We start from the raw sequence: 20,786 nt of genomic DNA, 5'->3' as shown, positions 1-20,786 counted from the left end.
CTAACCCTACACCTAAAGGAGCTGGAGAAAGAACAGCAAATAAAGCCTAAACCCAGCAGGAGAAGAGAAATAATAAAGATCAGAGCAGAAATCAATGAAATAGAAACCAAAAGAACAGTAGAACAGATCAATGAAACTAGGAGCTGGTTCTTTGAAAGAATTAACAAGATTGATAAGCCCCTGGCCAGACTTATCAAAAAGAAAAGAGAAATGACCCAAATCAACAAAATCATGAATGAAAGAGGAGAGATCACAACCAACACCAAAGAAATACAAACAATTATAAGAACATATTATGAGCAACTCTATGCCAGCAAATTAGATAACCTGGAAGTAATGGATGCATTCCTAGAGATGTATCAACTACCAAAACTGAACCAGGAAGAAATAGAACACCTGAACAGACCTATAACCACTAAGGAAATAGAAGCAGTCATCAAAAATCTCCCAAAACACAAAAGCCCAGGGCCAGATGGCTTCCCAGGGGAATTCTACCAAACATTTCAAGAAGACTTAATACCTATCCTTCTGAAACTGTTCCAAAAAATAGAAATGGAAGGAAAACTTCCAAACTCATTTTATGAGGCCAGCATTACCTTGATCCCAAAACCAGACAAAGACCCCATCAAAAAGGAGAATTACAGACCAATATCCCTGATGAACATGGATGCAAAAATTCTCACCAAAATACTAGCCAATAGGATCCAACAGTACATTAAAAGGATTATTCACCACGACCAAGTGGGATTTATCCCTGGGCTGCAAGGTTGGTTCAACATCCGCAAATCAATCAACGTGATACAATACATTAACAAAAGAAAAAACAAGAATCACATGATCCTCTCAATAGATGCAGAAAAAGCATTTGACAAAGTACAGCATCCTTTCTTGATCAAAACTCTTCAGAGTATAGGGATAGAGGGTACATACCTCAATATCATAAAAGCCATCTATGAAAAACCTACAGCAAATATCATTCTCAATGGGGAAAAACTGAGAGCTTTCCCCCTAAGGTCAGGAACGCGGCAGGGATGTCCACTATCACCACTGCTATTCAACATAGTATTGGAAGTCCTAGCCACAGCAATCAGACAACAAAAAGAAATCAAAGGCATCCAAATTGGCAAAGAAGAAGTCAAACTCTCACTCTTTGCAGATGATATGATACTTTATGTGGAAAATCCCAAAGACTCCACCCCAAAACTGCTAGAACTCATACAGGAATTCAGTCAAGTGGCAGGATATAAAATCAATGCACAGAAGTCAGTGGCATTCCTATACACCAACAACAAGTCAGAAGAAAGAGAAATTAAGGAGTCGATCCCATTTACAATTGCACCCAAAACCATAAGATACCTAGGAATAAATCTAACCAAAGAGGCAAAGGATCTGTACTCAGAAAACTATAAAATACTCATGAAAGAAATTGAGGAAGACACAAAGAAATGGAAAAACATTCCATGCTCATGGATAGGAAGAACAAATATTGTGAAGATGTCAATCCTACCTAGAGCAATCTACACATTCAATGCAATCCCCATCAAAATACCATCCACTTTCTTCAAAGAAATGGAACAAATAATCCTAAAATTTGTATGGAACCAGAAAAGACCCCGCATAGCCAGAGGAATGTTGAAAAAGAAAAGCAAAGCTGGCGGCATCACAATTCCAGACTTCCAGCTCTACTACAAAGCTGTCATCATCAAGACAGTATGGTACTGGCACAAAAACAGACACATAGATCAATGGAACAGAATAGAGAGCCCAGAAATGGACCCTCAACTCTATGGTCAACTAATCTTTGACAAAGCAGGAAAGAATGTCCAATGGAAAAAAGACAGTCTCTTCAACAAATGGTGTTGGGAAAATTGGACAGCCACATGCAGAAGAATGAAACTGGACCATTTCCTTACACCACACACAAAAATAGACTCCAAATGGTTGAAAGACCTCAATGTGAGACAGGAGTCCATCAAAATCCTAAAGGAGAACACAGGCAGCAACCTCTTCGACCTCAGCCGCAGCAACTTCTTCCTAGAAACATCGCCAAAGGCAAGGGAAGCAAGGGCAAAAATGAACTCTTGGGACTTCATCAAGATAAAAAGCTTTTGCAAAGCAAAGGAAACAGTCAACAAAACCAAAAGACAACTGACAGAATGGGAGAAGATATTTGCAAATGACATATCAGATAAAGGGCTAGTATCCAAAATCTATAAAGAACTCATCAAACTCAACACCAAAAGAACAAAGAATCCAATCAAGAAATGGGCAGAAGACATGAACAGACATTTTTCCAAAGAAGACATCCAAATGGCCAACAGACACATGAAAAAGTGCTCAACATCGCTCGGCATCAGGGAAATCCAAATCAAAACCTCAATGAGATATCACTTCACACCAGTCAGAATGGCTAAAATTAACAAGTCAGGAAATGACAGATGTTGGCGGGGATGCGGAGAAAGGGGAACCCTCCTACACTGTTGGTGGGAATGCAAGCTGGTGCAGCCACTCTGGAAAACAGTATGGAGGTTCCTCAAAAAGTTGAAAATAGAGCTACCATATGATCCAGCAATTGCACTACTGGGTATTTACCCCAAAGATACAAAAGTAGGGACCCGAAAGGCTACGTGCACCCCGATGTTTATAGCAGCAATGTCCACAATAGCCAAACTGTGGAAAGAGCCAAGATGTCCATCAACAGATGAATGGATAAAGAAGATGTGGTATATATATACAATGGAATATTACGCAGCCATCAAAAGGAATAAGATCTTACCATTTGCAACGACGTGGATGGAACTGGAGGGTATTATGCTGAGCGAAATAAGTCAAACAGAGAAAGACATGTATCATATGACCTCACTGATATGAGGAATTCTTAATCTCAGGAAACAAACTGAGGGTTGCTGGAGTGGGGGGTGGGGTGGGAGGGATGGGGTGACTGGGTGATGGACACTGGGGAGGGTATGTGTTCTGGTAAGCGCTGTGAATTGTGCAAGACTGTTGAATCTCAGATCTGTACCTCTGAAACAAATAATGCAATATATGTTAAGAAAGAAAAAAAGAAGAAGAATGTAGCAGGAGGGGAAGAATGAAGGGGGGGAAATCGGAGGGGGAGAAGAACCATGAGAGACGATGGACTCTGAAAAACAAACTGAGGGTTCTAGAGGGGAGGGGGTTGGGAGGATGGGTTAGCCTGGTGATGGGTATTGAGGAGGGCACGTTCTGCATGGAGCACTGGGTGTTATGCACAAACAATGAATCATGGAACACTAAATCTAAAACTAATGATGTAATGTATGGGGATTAACATAACAATAAAAAAATTAAAAAAAAAAAAAAAAAAAAGAATAACACCTCCCTTAAAAGATTATCATCAGTACTAAATAAGAAGACACACGTAAGTATTTAGCACTGAGGCATGTGCAAAAGCTTGAAAAATATTAATTATTTAGAAGTAAAGAATTTTTTTAAGCTTCTGAAATAATATTAATGTTTAAAATTGTTCCCATGTCTACCAACTTGTTTTTAGGCTCTGGCAAACATATTTCACAGGAATAAATCTTATTAAGCCTTTTGAGGTTTAAAGTTCTTTTTTTTTTTTTTTTTAAAGTTCTTTTTTTTTTAAGATTTTATTTATTTATTTGAGAGAGAGACAGATAATGAGAGAGAGAGCACAAGCAGGGGAGAGAGGGAGAAGCAGGCTCCCACTGAGCAGGGAGCCCAACATGGTGCTCGATCCCAGGACTCTGGGATCATGACCTGAGCCGAAGGCAGACGCTTAACCAAGTGAGCCACCCAGGCGCCCCTGAGGTTTAGAATTCTTACCAACTACTCTGAGGTTTCTTGGGTCAGAAAGTATGGAGCCAAACTTCTTGTGGTTTTTGTTTATCTGTTTGTTTTGTTTTCACAATTGGAGTAAGAGTACAAGAGAGGAGAAATGTATCTATTCAAGGCCCATTAATTTCATCTTACATGCAGTGGGTTATCAAGGAAGATTTTCAGCAGACAAGAGACATCACTCTAGTGAAACAAATCTGTAAAGTGGGTACATTTATTGATTATTGGGAAAAACAGTCATCAGTAGTTCTATGTGGGAAGTTATAATGAAAGTTTAGGATTTTAAAAATGTAAACTGGGATAAAAATGGAAATAAATAAGCAGAAGATTATTTTGGAAGAACAACTAACTGTATTAGGCAATTGATTTGGATATGGAGATGAGGAAAATGAAGGAATCAAAGTTGGTTCTAAAGTTCTAAGCCAGGGAGCCTAGAAGAATAATAGTATTATTTAGAGAAATAGAGAAGTTGAGCAAAGCAACATTTATGAGCTCAGTTTTATATATAATTAAAATAAAGGAGATAAAGAATAGGTGATTTTGGAAGGAAAACTTCCTTAATCCCCAAACCAGACAAAGAACCCCACATAACAAGAAGAATTACAGACAAATATGCCTGATGAACATGGATGCAAAACTTCTCAACAAGATGCTAGTTAATCAGATCCAACAGTACATTAAAAAGATTATTCACCATGACCAAATAGGATTTATTCCTGGGCTGCAAGGATGGTTCAATATCCACAAATCAATCAATGTGATACTCTACATAAATTAAAGAAAGGACAAGAACCATATGATCCTATCAATAGATGCAGGAAAAAAAAGCATTTGACAAAATACAGCATCCTTTCTTGGTAAAAATCCTTAAAGTAATATGGATAGAAGGAATATACCTCAATATCATAAAGGCCATACACAAAAGGCACACAGCTAATATCATCCTCATTGGGGAAAAATGGAGAGCTTTACCTCTATGATCAGGAACAAGACAGGGATGTTCACTCTCACCACTGTTTTTCAACGTAGTACTGGAAGTCCTAGCCTCAGCAATCAGACAACAAAAAAAAATAAAAGGTATCCAAATGAGCAAGGCAGAAGTCAAACTTTCACTCTTCACAGACATGACACTCTATGTAGAAAACCCAAACAACTTCACCAAAATATTGCTAGAACTGATAAAAGGGCTTCAGCAAAGTTGTAGGATATAAAATCAATGCACAGAAGGCTGTTGCATTTCTATATACTAATAATGGAAGCAGCAGAAAAAGAACTCAAGAAATTGATCCCATTTACAATTGTACCAAAACCCATAAGATACCTAGGAATAAACCTAACCAAAGCGGTGAAAGATCTGTACTCTGAAAGCTATAGAATACTTATGAAAGAAACTGAGGAAGACACAAAGAAATGGAAAAAGATTCCGTGCTCATGGACTGGAAGAGCAAATATTGTTAAAATGTCTATACTACCCAAAGCAATCTACACATTCAATGCAACCCCTATCAAAATAACACCAGCGTTTTTCAAAGAGCTGGAACAAACAATTCTGAAATTTGTTTTGAACCAAAAAAGACCCTGAATAGCCAAAGTAATGTTAAAGCAAAACAAAACAAAACAAAGCTGGAGGCATAATTCCAGACTTCAAGCTGTATTACAAAGGTGTAATCGTCAAGATAGTATGGTACTGGCACAAAAACAGACACATAGATTAGTGGATCAGAATAGAGAACCCAGAAATGGACCCTCAACTCTATGGTCAACTAATCAACAAAGCAGGAAAGAATATCCAATGGAATAAAGACAGTCTCTTCAACAGATGGTGTTGGAAAAACTGGATAGCAACATGCAAAAGAATGAAGCTGGACCACTTTCTTACACCATACACAAAAATAAATTCAAAATGGATGAAAGACCTAAATGTGACACAGGAAGCCATCAAAATCCTAGAGAACACAGGCAGCAACCTCTTTGACCTAGGCTGTAGCAAAGTTTTACTAGATATGTCACCTGAGGCAAAGGAAACAAAAGCAAAAATGAACTATTGGGGCTTCATCAAGATAAAAAGCTTCCGCACAGCAAAGGAACCAATCAACAAAACTAAAAGGCAGTCTATGGAATGGGAGAAGATATTTGTAAATGACATATCAGATAAAGGGCTAGCATCCAAAATCTGTAAAGAACTAATCAAACTCAACACCCAAGAAACAAAAAAAATCCAGTCAAGAAATGGGCAGAAGACATGAACAGACATTTCTCCAAAGAAGACATACAAATGGCTAACAGACACATGAAAAAAATGCTCAACGTCAGTCACCATCAGGGAAATACAAATCAAAACCACAAGGAGATACCACCTCACACCGGTCAGAAGGGCTAAAATTAACAATTCAGGAAACTACAGATGTTGGTGAGGATGAAGAGAAAGGGGAACCCTCATAAAGTGTTGGTGGGAATGCAAACTGGTGCAGCCACTCTGGAAAACAGTATGGAGGTTCCTCAAAAAGTTAAAAATAGAACTAGCCTATGACCCACCAATTTCACTACTAGGTATTTATCCAAAGGATACAAAAATAGTGATTCAAAGAGGCACTTGTACCCCAATGTTTATAGCAGCAATGTCCACAATAGCTAAAATAGGGAAAGAGTCCAGATGTCCATCAACAGATGAATGGATAAAGATGATGTGGTATATATATACAATGGAATATTACTCAGCCATCAAAAAGAATGAACTCTTGCCATTTGCAACGATGTGGATGGAACTAGAGGGTATTATGCTCAGCGAAATAAGTCAGTCAGAGAAAGACAAATACCATATAATTTCACTTATGTGGAATTTAAGAAACAAAATTGATGAACATAGAGGAAGGGAAGGAAAAATAAAATAAGATAAAAACAGAGAGGGAGGCAAACCATAAGAGACTCTTAACCAAAGGGAACAAACAGAATTGCTGGAGGGGAGGTGGGTGGGGGGATGGGGTAATTGGGTGATGGGCATTAAGGAGGGCACTTGATGTAATGAGCACTGGGTGTTATATGCAACCAATGAATCACTAAATTTTACCCCTGAAACTAATAATGTGCCTTAGATTAACTAACTTGAATTTAAATAAAATCTAAAAAAATAAAGGATAGTTGATTTTTCTGTGTTTTCAGTAATGATTATATAAGAACAAACAGAAGAAACCTTACACTGCATCTTCCTTTGTTATTTATTTTTTAAAGAGTTATAATGATATTAGAAAAAAGAAGAGGATATATTATATAAAATTTCCTTATCTCCTTTTGGTTTTACCTTCTTTTTCTTCTCCCGGATTATGAGTTTTTCTAATGTTTCAAGTAATCGATGCATGCTGGACAAATGTCATACACATGGAACCTAGGCAAAACCAACTCTAGAAGGGGGGTGGGGGACCCAGAGAGAGAAAGAAAGAGAGAGAGAACTAGAGAAAGGGAAGGAGGGAGGGACGGAGAGAGAATACGGATAATTGAGGGGTGAGGAAATTTCATCCCCTTCCCATTGGTGAGTGGTAAGTAGAGCCAAGAAAGCTCAAGATAGGAAATGGCAATCTTTTGTCTACCATCAAGCCTAGCTCTCACACACCTCTCACGGCAAATCCTCTCTCAGAGCATCTCTCTGGGCAGATGACAATTTTAGCCTTTAAAGAAATGCATTTGCTTGGATCACATGGTCTCTAAATGTACACCAAGTACTTCTTCTGATATTCTACCACAAAAATATTGATCATCTCCAACCGTGGAAGAGAAACTGGTTATACTGAACTTCCTAAAAACAATTCTATATTGTACTTTATGGGCCATCTAAGAAAATGTTCCAAATATTAAATTTCACTGACTTTAAAACTTAACTTCCTCATAATATGCTAACCTACTATATATTATATATACATCATATTCTCTGTTTTTTATTCCCTTTCTCCTTCTTCTCTTCCTCCCCTGCTTTTCTCATACATACCTTTGTTGTACGTTCCCAGGACTTCAACTATCAAGAGCTGTATGAATCACTTTCCACAGAGACTCTTATTTACTTAAAGAATGTAATCGAAAAACCGTTCTCACTAAATTTTGCCTGAATCTGAAGTTTGAAAACATTGTTTTAGGTGTTTAGGGTATTGGAGGGTTTTGGTCAAGTCTTTGTAAGACTATAGCACATCATAGCAAATAAATTTTATCTACTTGAAGCTATTTTACATTTTCTTATGGATTTTTCTAGACTATTTGTACAGAACAGCATTTCATATATTCATTTATCTATATGACTAAACTATTGTCAATATTCATGTCCAAATAATTTTTTCTTGTTTTCCAATTCTTTGCTCTCATCTGTTTTTTTGGTCCTGGGGGAAAAAAATGACCTAGAGCAGGTCCTTTAATTTTCCCTTTAACTTATTCTTAAAACCAAAAAGCCTTTTAACATTTCCATTTTCTAGCGTGCCTTCCCAGATTTTATGGCTTGAATTGTGCTCACATCCGTGACAACAAAAATGGAGCCAGTTGTGACACAGCGAGTGGACAGTGCACTTGGCCAGAAGGTTTCCATGGCAGCCAGTGTGAAAAAGTTATAGCCAGGGCATTGTTAGGCATGTGGGAATTCTGCATGACTATGCGATCTTTCATTCTGAGGGCAAAAAATGTAAACTCAAATTGATAACATGGAATAATCACCTAAACTTCCGACTTGGACATTAAGGAGACAGGAATTCATTCTGTGCCAATATTGTGGTTGTTTCTGATTTTGTTGCTGATTGGTCAAAATGTTTTACCTCCCATAAATGAAATTGTTTAATATCTCAAAACATCACTAAGCTCTTAGTCTTCAATGGGCAAAGAAGCTCCCTCTGAATGAAAAATATGTTATTAAATGTTTTTAAAAGACTGCATTGGGTTCAATGGTATTGAAGTAAGTATAAGAGCTTTATGAAAAAATATTTAAAAATGTGAATTAGGCATTTATCACAAGAAAGTAGTGGCAGCCATAAATGTGGATGAAGAGAGAGAGATGAGAATTTGGGCTACTCAGTTTGATAAGATATTATAAAGTCCTAAAAGACTGATCAGCCTAATTCAAAACAGTGCCAAACTACATGGTGCTCAGTAAACAACTCTAAGTCCAATTTTCCTCTATATTATGTACACTCCTGTGCCTATGATTACAGCAACCATGATATAATGATAATAATTTGACTTTATGTGAACCAAAGTTATTGCCTTTTAAAAAGATTTATATATTAGTCCCATACCATATCCCCATATGTCACTAGAATCTTACATATAATATTTCTTGTCCATCCTTTATTCATTTATTATTTAGTGATTCAATAATATGGACTTGTTATGTGCCTCTTTCTGCATTAAATTCTGGGAATCTAGCAGAAAACATGGAGCTTACAGTCTTCTGAGGAGGTACACAATAAATAACATTTTAAGGAAAAACATTAAAATACACTTAGCTAGTAGACTCAGTCTCCTTCCTTAAATTCCTATCTTCAAAAAGCTTACACACATTCTAACAGATACAAACCATTGTCGAAATAAATCCATTTTAAGACCTGATGTGAAATCATGTATACAAGGCAGCCGCTTTCTGAGAATTCCAAAATTTCCCTCTCATCTTTTGACCAACAAATATCATTTTACCACCCCACTTTGCTACCCGGGACTTCATCTTGAGGAAACTTATCTTTAATCTCACTCTATGTGCATCAGTGAAAGCTCAAAGGGTTAAATTTTCAGCATTTCTCTTTCCTTGATAGAGTGTCCACCTAGAATGTTTGGAGTCAATTGCCATCAACTTTGTGACTGTGAACGAGAAAGCTCCTGCCACCCAGTAGCTGGAAAATGCTTCTGTCCACCTGGGAAAATCGGAGCCAGGTGTGATGCTGGTATGAACCAAAGCACCTCATGATGTTCCTCTGATTCATGGGTTACACGGAGATATATAGACATTTCAGTACTAAAAACATGACTCAATTAGAGAACATCACCCCACCACTGCTTGTCACCTTGCTTTAGTATGATTAATCAGGGTATGTAGCTTTTCCATCACAGGCACCCCAAACCAGCACCATGACTAAGAGAGGACACATTGTAAGTACCTCTGAGTGATGCAGTTAAACACCCTGATCACAACAGGTATTCAGAGAAATAACTAAAATTAAGACAATTAAGGTACAATCCAGATAGTATTCTTGAGAACCAAGTTCCCACCTATTCATTGTAAATTGAGATTTATCTTTTTTTTTTATTAGGTTATGTTAGTCACCATACATTACATCATTAGTTTTTGATGTAGTGTTCCATGATTCATTGTTTGCGTAGAACACCCAGTGCTCCATTCAATCCGTGCCCTCTTTAATACCCATCACCAGGCCAACCTATCCCCTCACCCCATCCCCTATAGAACCCTCAGTTTAAAAAAAAAGAAGAAGAAGAAGATAGCAGGAAGGGAAAAATGAAGGGGGGGGAAATTGGAGGGGGAGACGAACCATGAGAGACTATGGACTCTGAGAAACAAACTGAGATTTATCTTTTATTGTCCTTTCCATTCACAAGAAGAATGACCTAGAATGTAAATTCTAAATCCCCAGGGACTCTCTTAAAAAGAGGAGAAAGTAGATTGAATTGACTCATCTCTTGCTATTTGACTTAATGGATGCTTACTAGATGAAAAGGTTTTATACATTTCACAATAGCCCTGAATGTCTGTCCCTGCCACAGATTATGACCCAAAGTAGAGCGTTTAATCTCAGAATTTACTTTCCTCGTTGCCAAAAAGAAGGGTTGAGGTTACATATTGCTAAAATCATTTCCAGCACTAATCTATGATTCTTTAACTTGGAATCTCAATGATGCTGAGAAAACCAGCCCAATCTCCCCCACCCCACCTTGCTTCTGAGAAATAGCAATAAAAGCTACTTTTTTTTGAATGCCTGGCCCCATCTTAAACACTTTGCTTGCATTCATTTAATCCTTACCACCACTTTATGAGGTTGTTGCTATTTTTATTACTATTGGACAGATGAAGAAGCTGAAGCACAGACAGGTAGTATGTGGCAGAACCAAGATTTGAACCCAGGCAGACAATCTGGTTGCAGATTTTGGGTTATGCGATTAGGGGACAATACTGTATGTGTGAGTATCTATATATAAGCCAGAATAAGGAACCTCCAGTAGCTCATCAAGGGTGTTATATCCTTTCCTAGCTTTTTTTCTTCCCATTTTATAGACTTTTAGAATAAGGTTAAAGGGTTATGAATACTGACTTGGAACCTTATGGCATCTTCCAACTCAGGAGCTTATTGATCTGGACATTGCTTTTTTGCAAAGCTGCTTCATTTAAATATCTAATCTTTGTGTTTCACTGTACTATAAGCTTCTAAGTTGAATCAGTGTTTATTTATCTTTTATTTGTCTTTTAGAACAAGGTCTAGCACATGATAGTCTGTAGCAAATTTTTGTTGAAGAAATTCTGCCTTCTCTTCTCAGCATTCTTCATGGAGCCATGGTAGACAAAAGTACCTGAACCTTGCCATATCTAAACTAAATATGTCAGAATAAACATCTACATGACACCTTGGTGAAGCCACAGTAGCCATGTCACCAATGAAATGCTCAATAAAGACAGAACCCTTATAGCATTTGTGGTTTCATCTAAATACTGAAGAAAACCACCAGTGTTTATTGAATGTATATTATGTGCCAAGCATTTTAATTTATGCTTTACAGTCATCACCATTTCCATTTCATAGATGAAGGAACTAAAGCACAAAAAGATTAAGAACTTGCCCAAGGTTACACAGCTAGTAATGATAGAGTGGAGATTTGAAAGAGAAAACCTGGGTCCAGAGTCAGACTTTAACATCCCCACTAAGTTACCACTCAAGGGAAAGAAAGGAATAGGAATTGCTTTTGGTTATCTATTTACATTGCCTAATATGCCTTGTCCATTAACCACAGGTGGCTGTTTAATTTAAATTTGGTTTGATTTACAATTCACTTCAGTCACGCATTACATTTCAAGTGCTCAGTGGCCACATACAGCTACGGTATTTGACAGTGCAGTATAGAACATTGTCGTCTTTGCAGAAAATTCTATTGGGCAGCACTCAGCAGTGGGGCTTAACACTAGCCACTAAAGCAGGAGAGCTGATGGACAGGCTGGAAATTAAAGCCTCATCTATGGACTTTCTTTGGACTAAATTCCTGTATCACATAGGCTCTTTCATCCACAAGTAAATCACCACGTGACAATGGATCATGTGTATTAATGTGTGCATTCTCAGTGGGCACCTCAAGGCCCCTCTTGTCATGGGCTCTTTGGGGGTACCCACAGCCTCCACAGATGTACTACAGGGTCTTTTATTTGCATTTTTATTTTCAATTAGGCACAGTTCATCTGTGATATTAACTGTGAGCAGCTGTGTCTATGCGGGCGCTATAAAGATAAAAGACCTCATTTTAATTTGAACTCTGGTAAAGGACCTATTAAACAGCCATAATGTTAATTCATAAAAGAATGTAACAGCTTTTTATTGGATTATTTCCCCACCCTCTTGGCAAATTAACATTTGCAGACATTCAAACAGATGTCTTAAATACACATCGTTATTAACATGAAAATGTGGTATTTTTATAAATTAAAATCAGATTCTGAACTGCTCAGGAGAGATCCTGATTCATAACTCCTTTTCAAACAAGAACACTAGGTCTTACCACCAAACTAAGTAATCCTCCCACACACTGGGCAGAGGTGGGTGTGTTAGCTTAAATTTGAAATAACACATAATTCTTTTTTAATTTTATAAAGCCTGAAGTTTTAAAGAAGAGATTCATTTCAGAGCAGCATTTGCATATCCTCCGAAGCTCCTTTTACCTACCTGTTGTACCTTCATTTAGGAAGGAGTTGAATTACTGCTTAGTAATTAGTAAAAGTAACTAATTGCAAAATGGATTTCTAAGTCTCCATTCATATCATATTTAAAATCTAGTTAATTAATTGAGACAAGAGAGCTAAACCACCTCTTAACCAATCTTCATTGTCCAAGAGAGAAAAAAATTCAACTGCTCATGATAAATTTAGGTTGAATCTCCAAACAAGCAAAGAGAATTTTGAGGCAATAGGGAAATATTTAACAAAATTTTGCCCACAGACTCAGAATTTGCTCTAGTATCTGTATCTTCATATTTATAATTATATATATATATATACACACACACATGCATATATAATTTTTTCTAAATTTTCCACTTTGCAGCTCTCTAATTTTTTTTAATTTTTTATTTTTAAAAGATTTTATTTATTTATCTGAGAGAGAGAGAGAGAGCACACACGGAACAGGGGGAGGAGCAGAGGGAGGTGAGGAAAGAATCTCAAGCAGACTCCCCACTGAGCATGAAGCCTGACTCGGGGCTCCATCTCATGATCCTGAAATCATGACCTGAGCCAAAACCAAAAGTCCGCCGCTTAACCGACTGAGCTCCCAGGCACCCCAGCTTTCTAATTTCTTATTTGGGCTTTCTTCTCTCTGTATATACACTTGATACCTTGTCTTTCTACATAGTAGTGCAAAATGATGAATGAGCAGTAGATGAGAACTTAGAAATCCAGTCCTGCTATTAACCTGGGATATAACATTTAAGAAGGTTTCTTAAGCCATAGCAAACCTCAGTTTATCTGCCTCTAGAATGAGAGAGCTTATCTCACGGCCTTGCCTACCTCACAAGTGTTTGTTAGGACCAACTGAAATAATGTATTAGGAACCAATTTGTAAACCACATAGAGCTAGGTAACTGTTATTATTGCAAGTTAAATTTCTCCGGTCCTTAGATATTGGTAAATTGAATTAATTCCTAGTCTTGCCTGAGTGACTAGGAAATACGAACCCATTTCCTGTTTCCATGGGCTGGGCTGGGTGGGACTTTCTCCCTCAACTCACAGTCCTTCAGAGACAGAACCTGTTAATTCTCTGCTAATTCTCTACCGATTTCAGACTAATACCAACCAAGCACCCAGGCTGGGGTGTGATGTTTGCGTTACCCCTTTAGTCCATGTTTAGTTATTTTCATAAAGCTAACACTTCTTATCCCTTCCCTTTATTTCTCTGCCAATTGCAATCACAATGCAATTCAATTTAAAGATAGTTATATCCCTATAGTACCTATAGCAGGATTTTGTGGAGTTAGGTACACAGGGGATCTATGGTCCTTTTGACATATTTTAAGAGATGAAAGAGTTGAATTTAAAGCCATTTCATTTTCAACAACATAAGCTCAAATAATTGTGTTTTCAACCTAAAGACAAATTTCATATATTGTGTATTCTGAATGAGTGTTGCCTTGTTCTGACCTCAAGACAACTAATCCAATTTCCCTGGATCCCTCAGAATGCCACTGCTATAAGCTCTATTGAATAATCTAATTCTGAGAAGGCACTTTAAAAATCTACGTTGCTGTCCTGCCTTCTCCTCTTTTCAATTTTGTCACTAACTTCCTTGACACTCCCAGCTTCCTCCTGTTTTCCATTAAAGTCTTTTTATTATATAACATTCTAGCATGGGAAAACCAGAATTTTTTACAAATCTATCATTATCTATTCAGTTCCAAGAAAGAGTAGTAAAAAGACTGTGATAAAAAAAAAAAAAAAAGCACATTTGAATTGCCTTTGTTTTTATTTTTACCTCACAGAATGCAGGTCAGGCCACTATGGACCTCCCGGTGCTCAGAAGTGCCTGTGTATCCACAGAGCTCACTGTAACCCTCCTCATGGGAGCTGCACTTGCCCCTCGAAGAGAATGTGTCCAACCTGTGAGGAAAATGATTTGGACAATCCTCAGTAACCGAATAGCTTTTCAGTGGGTGAATAGAATTTTGCCAGGGTTCACCCATGGTTCATCATCTTAACTTTGGCAGAGAAATGGATTTACTCAACTATCTTCAGCCCAACTGCGCCTGTTGTGAGGTGAAAAACAGGACGTCTCAACTTTATGGCTTCCAAGCATAAGTTCCTGTCTCTAGGCTACCCTTCCTAACTGCCTTTTGCTGAAGAACATGCCCAAGGAAAAGAGAATGTTTTTTCAAGATCCCAATCATAGTAACATTTTGGACTAATAAATAAAACTCTCTCTTTTTTTTATATGCACAGGCGGTATTTAAATTTGGAAGTAAGAACTGCTTTTCAGTTCAGGTTGGACTGCACTGAAATATTCACACCTATTCACTGAAGACCTCAGTGGCTATTAAGTAGCTAGATCCTCTTTAGAAATGTCTAGAATTTCATCTATTTATTCTCAGTATCCTGCTTCACAGCTAAGTCTGCTTCAGATTGTTAATGTATTGAATTTCAAACATGATTTTTGGTGTGGGAGACTATTCAGTCTTTCGCCACATAAAAATCAGTGTAAAAGTATGACGTGCACACTTATAATGAATCATCAAAATGTTTAGTGGTGTTATCCCCATCACTGGTCAGCAGACAGGAAAAAAGTGAGCATAAGTGATTGAGGCAAGTTCTTTGCCAGCTCTGGGAGACACGGATTTCCCATAGCATAGGGCCTGCTGGGAATCAGGTTTTTAATCCATATGGGTAAGCTTCACCCAAATTGCTCATCATTCAGGTTGGCTCTACAGCTATTTGTAAGCATGAGCCCTGTGATAAGCCCAGGAAAGATCCAACGATAAATATGATTGTATTTCTTGCTCTCAAGTAGTTTATGAACATCTAAAACTTGAAATTACTGGTTAATTCACATTAAAAAGAACAATTTTCTTGATTGGAAATGTTACTCATGTTATCCATGTTTTATTGGGATAAAAATAGAAAATATTAAAGTTATATGACTAGACATTTGACTTACGTATAACGTCTAGAGTAGTTTTTTTAAAAAGATTTATTTATTTATTTGAGAGAGAGCGGGGCGGGGGAGGGGCAGAGGGAGTCTTAAGCAGACTCCATGTTGAGTGTGGGCTGAGGGTGGAGACCCACATGGGGCTCAATCTCATGACCCTGACATCAGGACCCTGAGATCATGACCTGAGCCGAAACCAAGAGTCGGCTGCCCAACCGACTGCCACACCCAGGTGTCCCTAGAGTAACTTTTAAATCAAAACTAATTTAAGATAGAATTGACTGAAGGATTTATACAAAATACTTGGTGTTAACAATTCAGTATGGTTTCTGATCTTAACATTTCCTATATCTCAGTACACTTAACAGATATAGAGCATTCCTATAATAGGCAGCCATGCCAAATTTAATGTTTTTAAATTATATTAAGGGCTTGATAAGTAACTTTCTAAGAGATTACTCTTAAATTTGGTTTAGTCTTAAAAGAGTCATGATCTTACCTTTTTTTCTCTATCTACAGTATTTAGAATTAAAGTTTTATGGTTATATTTAAATTCATTTAAACGGTTTTTATCAAGTCAATAAACTATGAGTATTCTGAGTACTTGCTCATTTTCCTTACCTTTTTTTTTTTTTAAGCTTCTCTCAGCTATTCCCATCTGACCTGCAAAGAGAATAAGATGTATAAAAGCAGCATTCTCTCTTGGACTTCCACCCACCGCTGCAGTCCCTTCATTTTGAGACTTAAAAAAAAAAAAAAAACAGTGACTGCCGAGAAAAGAATAAAGAAACCAGGTTTTTCTTCCTTACTAGAGATGTTATCTCCTATTAAGGCAGACAAGAAACTCTAGATTTGGCAGGGGAAAAAAAAGAGTAAGATTTCTTTTGTTGAATTTGTTTCCTTATGTATTGCTTAACTTTTTATAAATGAGAAGCCATGTGTAAGATGTGAAGCACAGTTCTTGGCAAATGTCGGGCGGCCCATATATTATCTCCTTTCACCCCCTTTTCCACCCCAAGCTTTAAAGCAAATTATGAGAGTGGGCAAGCAAAGTCAAAGTATGTGCCTGTCCTTGCACTATCCCATGACCCATTAGACTAATTGATTTTCACTTTCCTCCTTATCCTAGTCAACAGGAACTAATGCAAGGGACTGTAGCCCCATTTCTTTACAAATTCTTTTTAGGATGTCTTTCATATCAAAAAAGAAAATAGAGAAATGTTTAAAGTCCAGAATGTTTCCATTTTACCTTGGGTCCCCTTGAAAAATCTTGATTCAAGTGGTACCCTGCAAAAGTTAATAGTCATAGGGTAAGTCATCCCTCCAAAAAGTCATCCAGTCCTCTGCTTGAGGACACTAGCAGATGTCTGAAAATCATTACAGGGAATGCCATTTCATTTGTGGACCAACATATACTAAATGTGAATCATAAATAATTTAATAGCAAGAAAATTCTGTTTTAGGGCGCCTGGGTGGCTCAGTTGGTTAAGCGACTGCCTTCGGCTCAGGTCATGATCCTGGAGTCCCAGGATCGAGTCCCGCATCGGGCTCCCTGCTCAGCGGGGAGTCTGCTTCTCCCTCTCCCGCTCCCCCCTCTTGTGCTCTCTCTCTCTCTCTCACTCTCTCTCTCAAATAAATAAATAAAATCTTTAAAAAAAAAAAAAGAAAATTCTGTTTTAGATTGAGAAAATCATATAACTGAATTTTAAAATTCATTTTTTAACAATTGCCATGTTAGAATGCTTCACATTAAGAAAATAATCTATAATGACCCACATTTCTGAACAAATAAATAAAGCATATTTTTTACTTTTATAAGGATTTACCTGAGCTTTCTACGTAAAAGAGCTGCTCAGGCAGAGTAAAGGGTGATTTGCCTTCCAAGAAATAATTTGCACAAAATTTTAAAGAATTCAACTATTGTTTAAAATGAAGCATGATTTACTAAGCATACCCTCTCTAAACTAAAGTCCAATGTCAAATTAGAATCATTGTCATTGGGAAGAATAATTTATATTACTCCTCTTATTTTTCCTCCCTATATAATTTGCCCTTTGAATGAAGAAATGCTGACCCCAAAATGAAATTTATCCACCCATAATACCCCTTTACAAAAGTGCTTATGCTGTGATGGTTCAGGCTCTTTCCCTTGAAATGCAAGATCAGAGTGGGGATTATTATGCTTTTCTGCAATAATATAGCTCAAGTTTAAAGAAAAGGGAGCAGATGTATGGAAGCGTGCTGGCTAATTTGGAGTTTCAATCTAACATGCCTGGGATATACCATTTCAGTTTAACACCTAACTTCCCCCCTACTCTTTCTAACTTCTACACTCATTTATTGAGTTTTCCAGATGAGACAGCTATTTGACACAGGTTAAATTATTTTTAGAGAACTTGGAAATCATTCCAAGAGTTAGTGGCAAGAATGGCATTTCCTTTGTTAGAAATAGCAACGAAGGTTTGCCTTCTCCTGGGCCTCTTTCACCTTGGTTTCTCCAGGACCTGGTAATACAGATGTAGCAAGAATTTAAAAAAGCATTTTGATTAAGTGAACAAATAATAGCAACTGTCTACACTCTAGGAGTTATGTATGCAATTCAGTTGAAATAACTTTTCATGTTTCTATAATAGAAAAAAAATCAAAGTAGCTGAGCTTTTAAAATAGATTTCAAAGTGATTCCAAAGTTTTGACCATTTTTAGCTAATCATGTGGAAACTATGTTTTATTTTTCTTGCTTATATTTTGGTTTTTCTAAATAAAAAAACACAAAATCCAATAATTAAAGTCCAAGAAATATATTTAAAAGCAGTGGATACCTCTTTTTTATATTCTTCCAAATACATACTCTTTCATCTTTAAATCCTTTATCAGGATTGCATGAAACACCATTTAATCATTTGTCATTTTAATATTTATGCACAAATAGCTCAAATTTCAAAGAAAATTAATTTAAATAATGAATATTAACGTTTTAATGAATATTCTTCCAATATATCTTTAAAATACAGAGAAAGTTTAATAATAATGCCTCCACTTAAAAAGAACATAAGGCTATCTCTGAAGTACAATTTTATTGCCCAGACTTCAGGAGAAAAATTCAGCAATAGTCCATCAGACAAAAAAATTCATGTAAAGAATTGATTATTAAGTAATTAAGTGTTGACAATATTGGTCTCTTGAAATGTAGGGTATTGGTTTGTGAATAAAATTCCATATGTAGAATTTGGATGGATATGGTAGCAAACAATTAACATGAATAATGAACTTGTGACTTATTAGACATCTAAATGTTCAATTGGTGATATTTTGAATAATTTATTAACTGAGAAGTACCTTCATTAGTGTCATTCTTTAACCATTGCCTAAAAAGCAACTTTCTGTATTTTAACTCTATCTTGAACTTCCTAACTCACTCAAAAGTATTTATTAAGTGTCTACAACACTAGATACTGTTAGAGACATGAAAAAAAACAGTGGTGAACAAGAAGGATGTGTTCCCTGCTTTCATAAACTTATAGTCTAGTAGTCTACATGAGCCAACAAGAGCCATGGTTTTTCAACATTCTTAGCTTTGCAGTGAGTTTTATAGTTCATCAATCCTTTTATAGTTCACTAATCCTTTGCTAAGTCTATTTCTCACAAATTTGTTAATTCTCCTATATTAATACACACTTTGATAAGTCAAATGTATTCCACCTAACCTTAAAAATCCACACAGCAGATTTTACTCTTAATGCCACTACAGGAAATGAAATATTTTTTTTTAAAACTTGTGAAATACCATTTTACATTTATAGAACACTGTATTATTTTTTGCCATGTAAAATGGAAGTATACTTTCAAATATGTTATTGCAACTCGAATGGCATGGGGATTGAGGTAGTGGAAGTAGAAGGAAAAAAAGAGTATTTCTCTCATTCTGAAAACTGTCATATCTGTTCAACATCCACCACTGCCTTCTCTCTTGGTCAAGAGAGTGTTTCCCAGTGATAGAGAAGGGTTTTTATATGTTTCCAACAATCTGGTTTGGTTACAAAGCAAGTAATTCTCTCAAGCATTAAAAAAAATCTTGCTATTTTAGGGGTGCCTTAAAACAAGGTTACATGATTTATTTTGTTTATATTGTGGCAAAATACACACAATGTAAAATTCACTATCTTCACCATTTTTAAGTGTACAGTTCAGTGGCCTTCAGTATATCCACATTGTTTTGTTGTAATCATCAAGGAATTTTTCTTTTCCTATAGGAAGAATTCACTGATGCCAATTGAGTAACACGTAGAGAGTCTTCAGTACAAGTTATTGGTCTACTTAAATGACTTAACTCACATACAGCCTGCGCTTAGGAAAGTTTTCATATCCTATAAACACTTTGGTTATTTGAAAGTATACTTTCTATAAGGGTCTTCTCATTTGCAAGGCATTCTGAAGCAAAGGCATTTTTCACATTTAAACAATAATACTTTTTCTAGGGATGCAGTGACTAGAAGACCAATCATTTTTCACTATGCATATCAGAGTTGTAGCTCATCCACTTTATTATATTTCTAAACATGCTGGGAAAAAAATTACACAATCAGCAAATTCATTGGGCTCTATGAAATATTAATCAAACTTGTAATTTCGTTTTGGACAACCCTCATGAATTTCCGAGATTTTGTACCCTTTTCCTATACTTGCTCCCTGGACTGCACTCTGGCCTTGAGGCTATACCAAAGGGATGGTATCGAGGCTCCCAAAGTCTTGAGGCCGCTTGCAGTGCGTCCCAATGAGTATTCCACGGAATGAAAATTCACAGCATTTAGTAAGAAGAAAAGGGGGAAGAGGGAGAATTGCTTGGGTCTTAGAATAAAAAACAACACTAACAACTAGGAAATTCTAGTTTTCTAATTTCTTAAACAGAAATAAATAGTAGACTCAACTTCAATACTTGTTAGGAACTCTAATATCCCATTGTGATTTGTGAATTTTCAATAGAACAGACATAGTATGTAAAGAATTCTGAATTGTTTAACTAGGAGTTCCTTTCTTCAGGAGTGTTTTGAAAAACTAGCATCCCAAGGAACACCTTTTGTG

At 36.7% G+C, this 20,786-nt stretch overlaps 1 protein-coding gene across 2 annotated transcripts in view; it reads left to right on the top strand.

Annotated features, from left to right (window-relative positions):
• Nucleotides 1–16,497, top strand: part of LOC118548702 (uncharacterized) — a 627,159-nt gene extending 610,662 nt beyond the window's left edge. For both annotated transcript variants that reach the window (XM_078069499.1, XM_078069492.1), the window contains 2 exons: nucleotides 9,618–9,746; nucleotides 14,548–16,497. In XM_078069499.1, the coding sequence (XP_077925625.1) occupies nucleotides 9,618–9,746; nucleotides 14,548–14,699 (281 nt within the window). In that variant the 3' untranslated portion in view covers nucleotides 14,700–16,497. The remainder of the gene's footprint in view (nucleotides 1–9,617; nucleotides 9,747–14,547) is intronic.
• The last annotated feature ends 4,289 nt before the right edge of the window (nucleotides 16,498–20,786 follow it).

Source organism: Halichoerus grypus, chromosome 1, assembly GCF_964656455.1.
Source record: "Halichoerus grypus chromosome 1, mHalGry1.hap1.1, whole genome shotgun sequence".
Lineage (NCBI taxonomy): Eukaryota > Metazoa > Chordata > Mammalia > Carnivora > Phocidae > Halichoerus > Halichoerus grypus.
The sequence above is the reverse complement of the archived record's forward strand: the minus strand, read 5'-3'. Positions and strand labels throughout refer to the sequence as shown.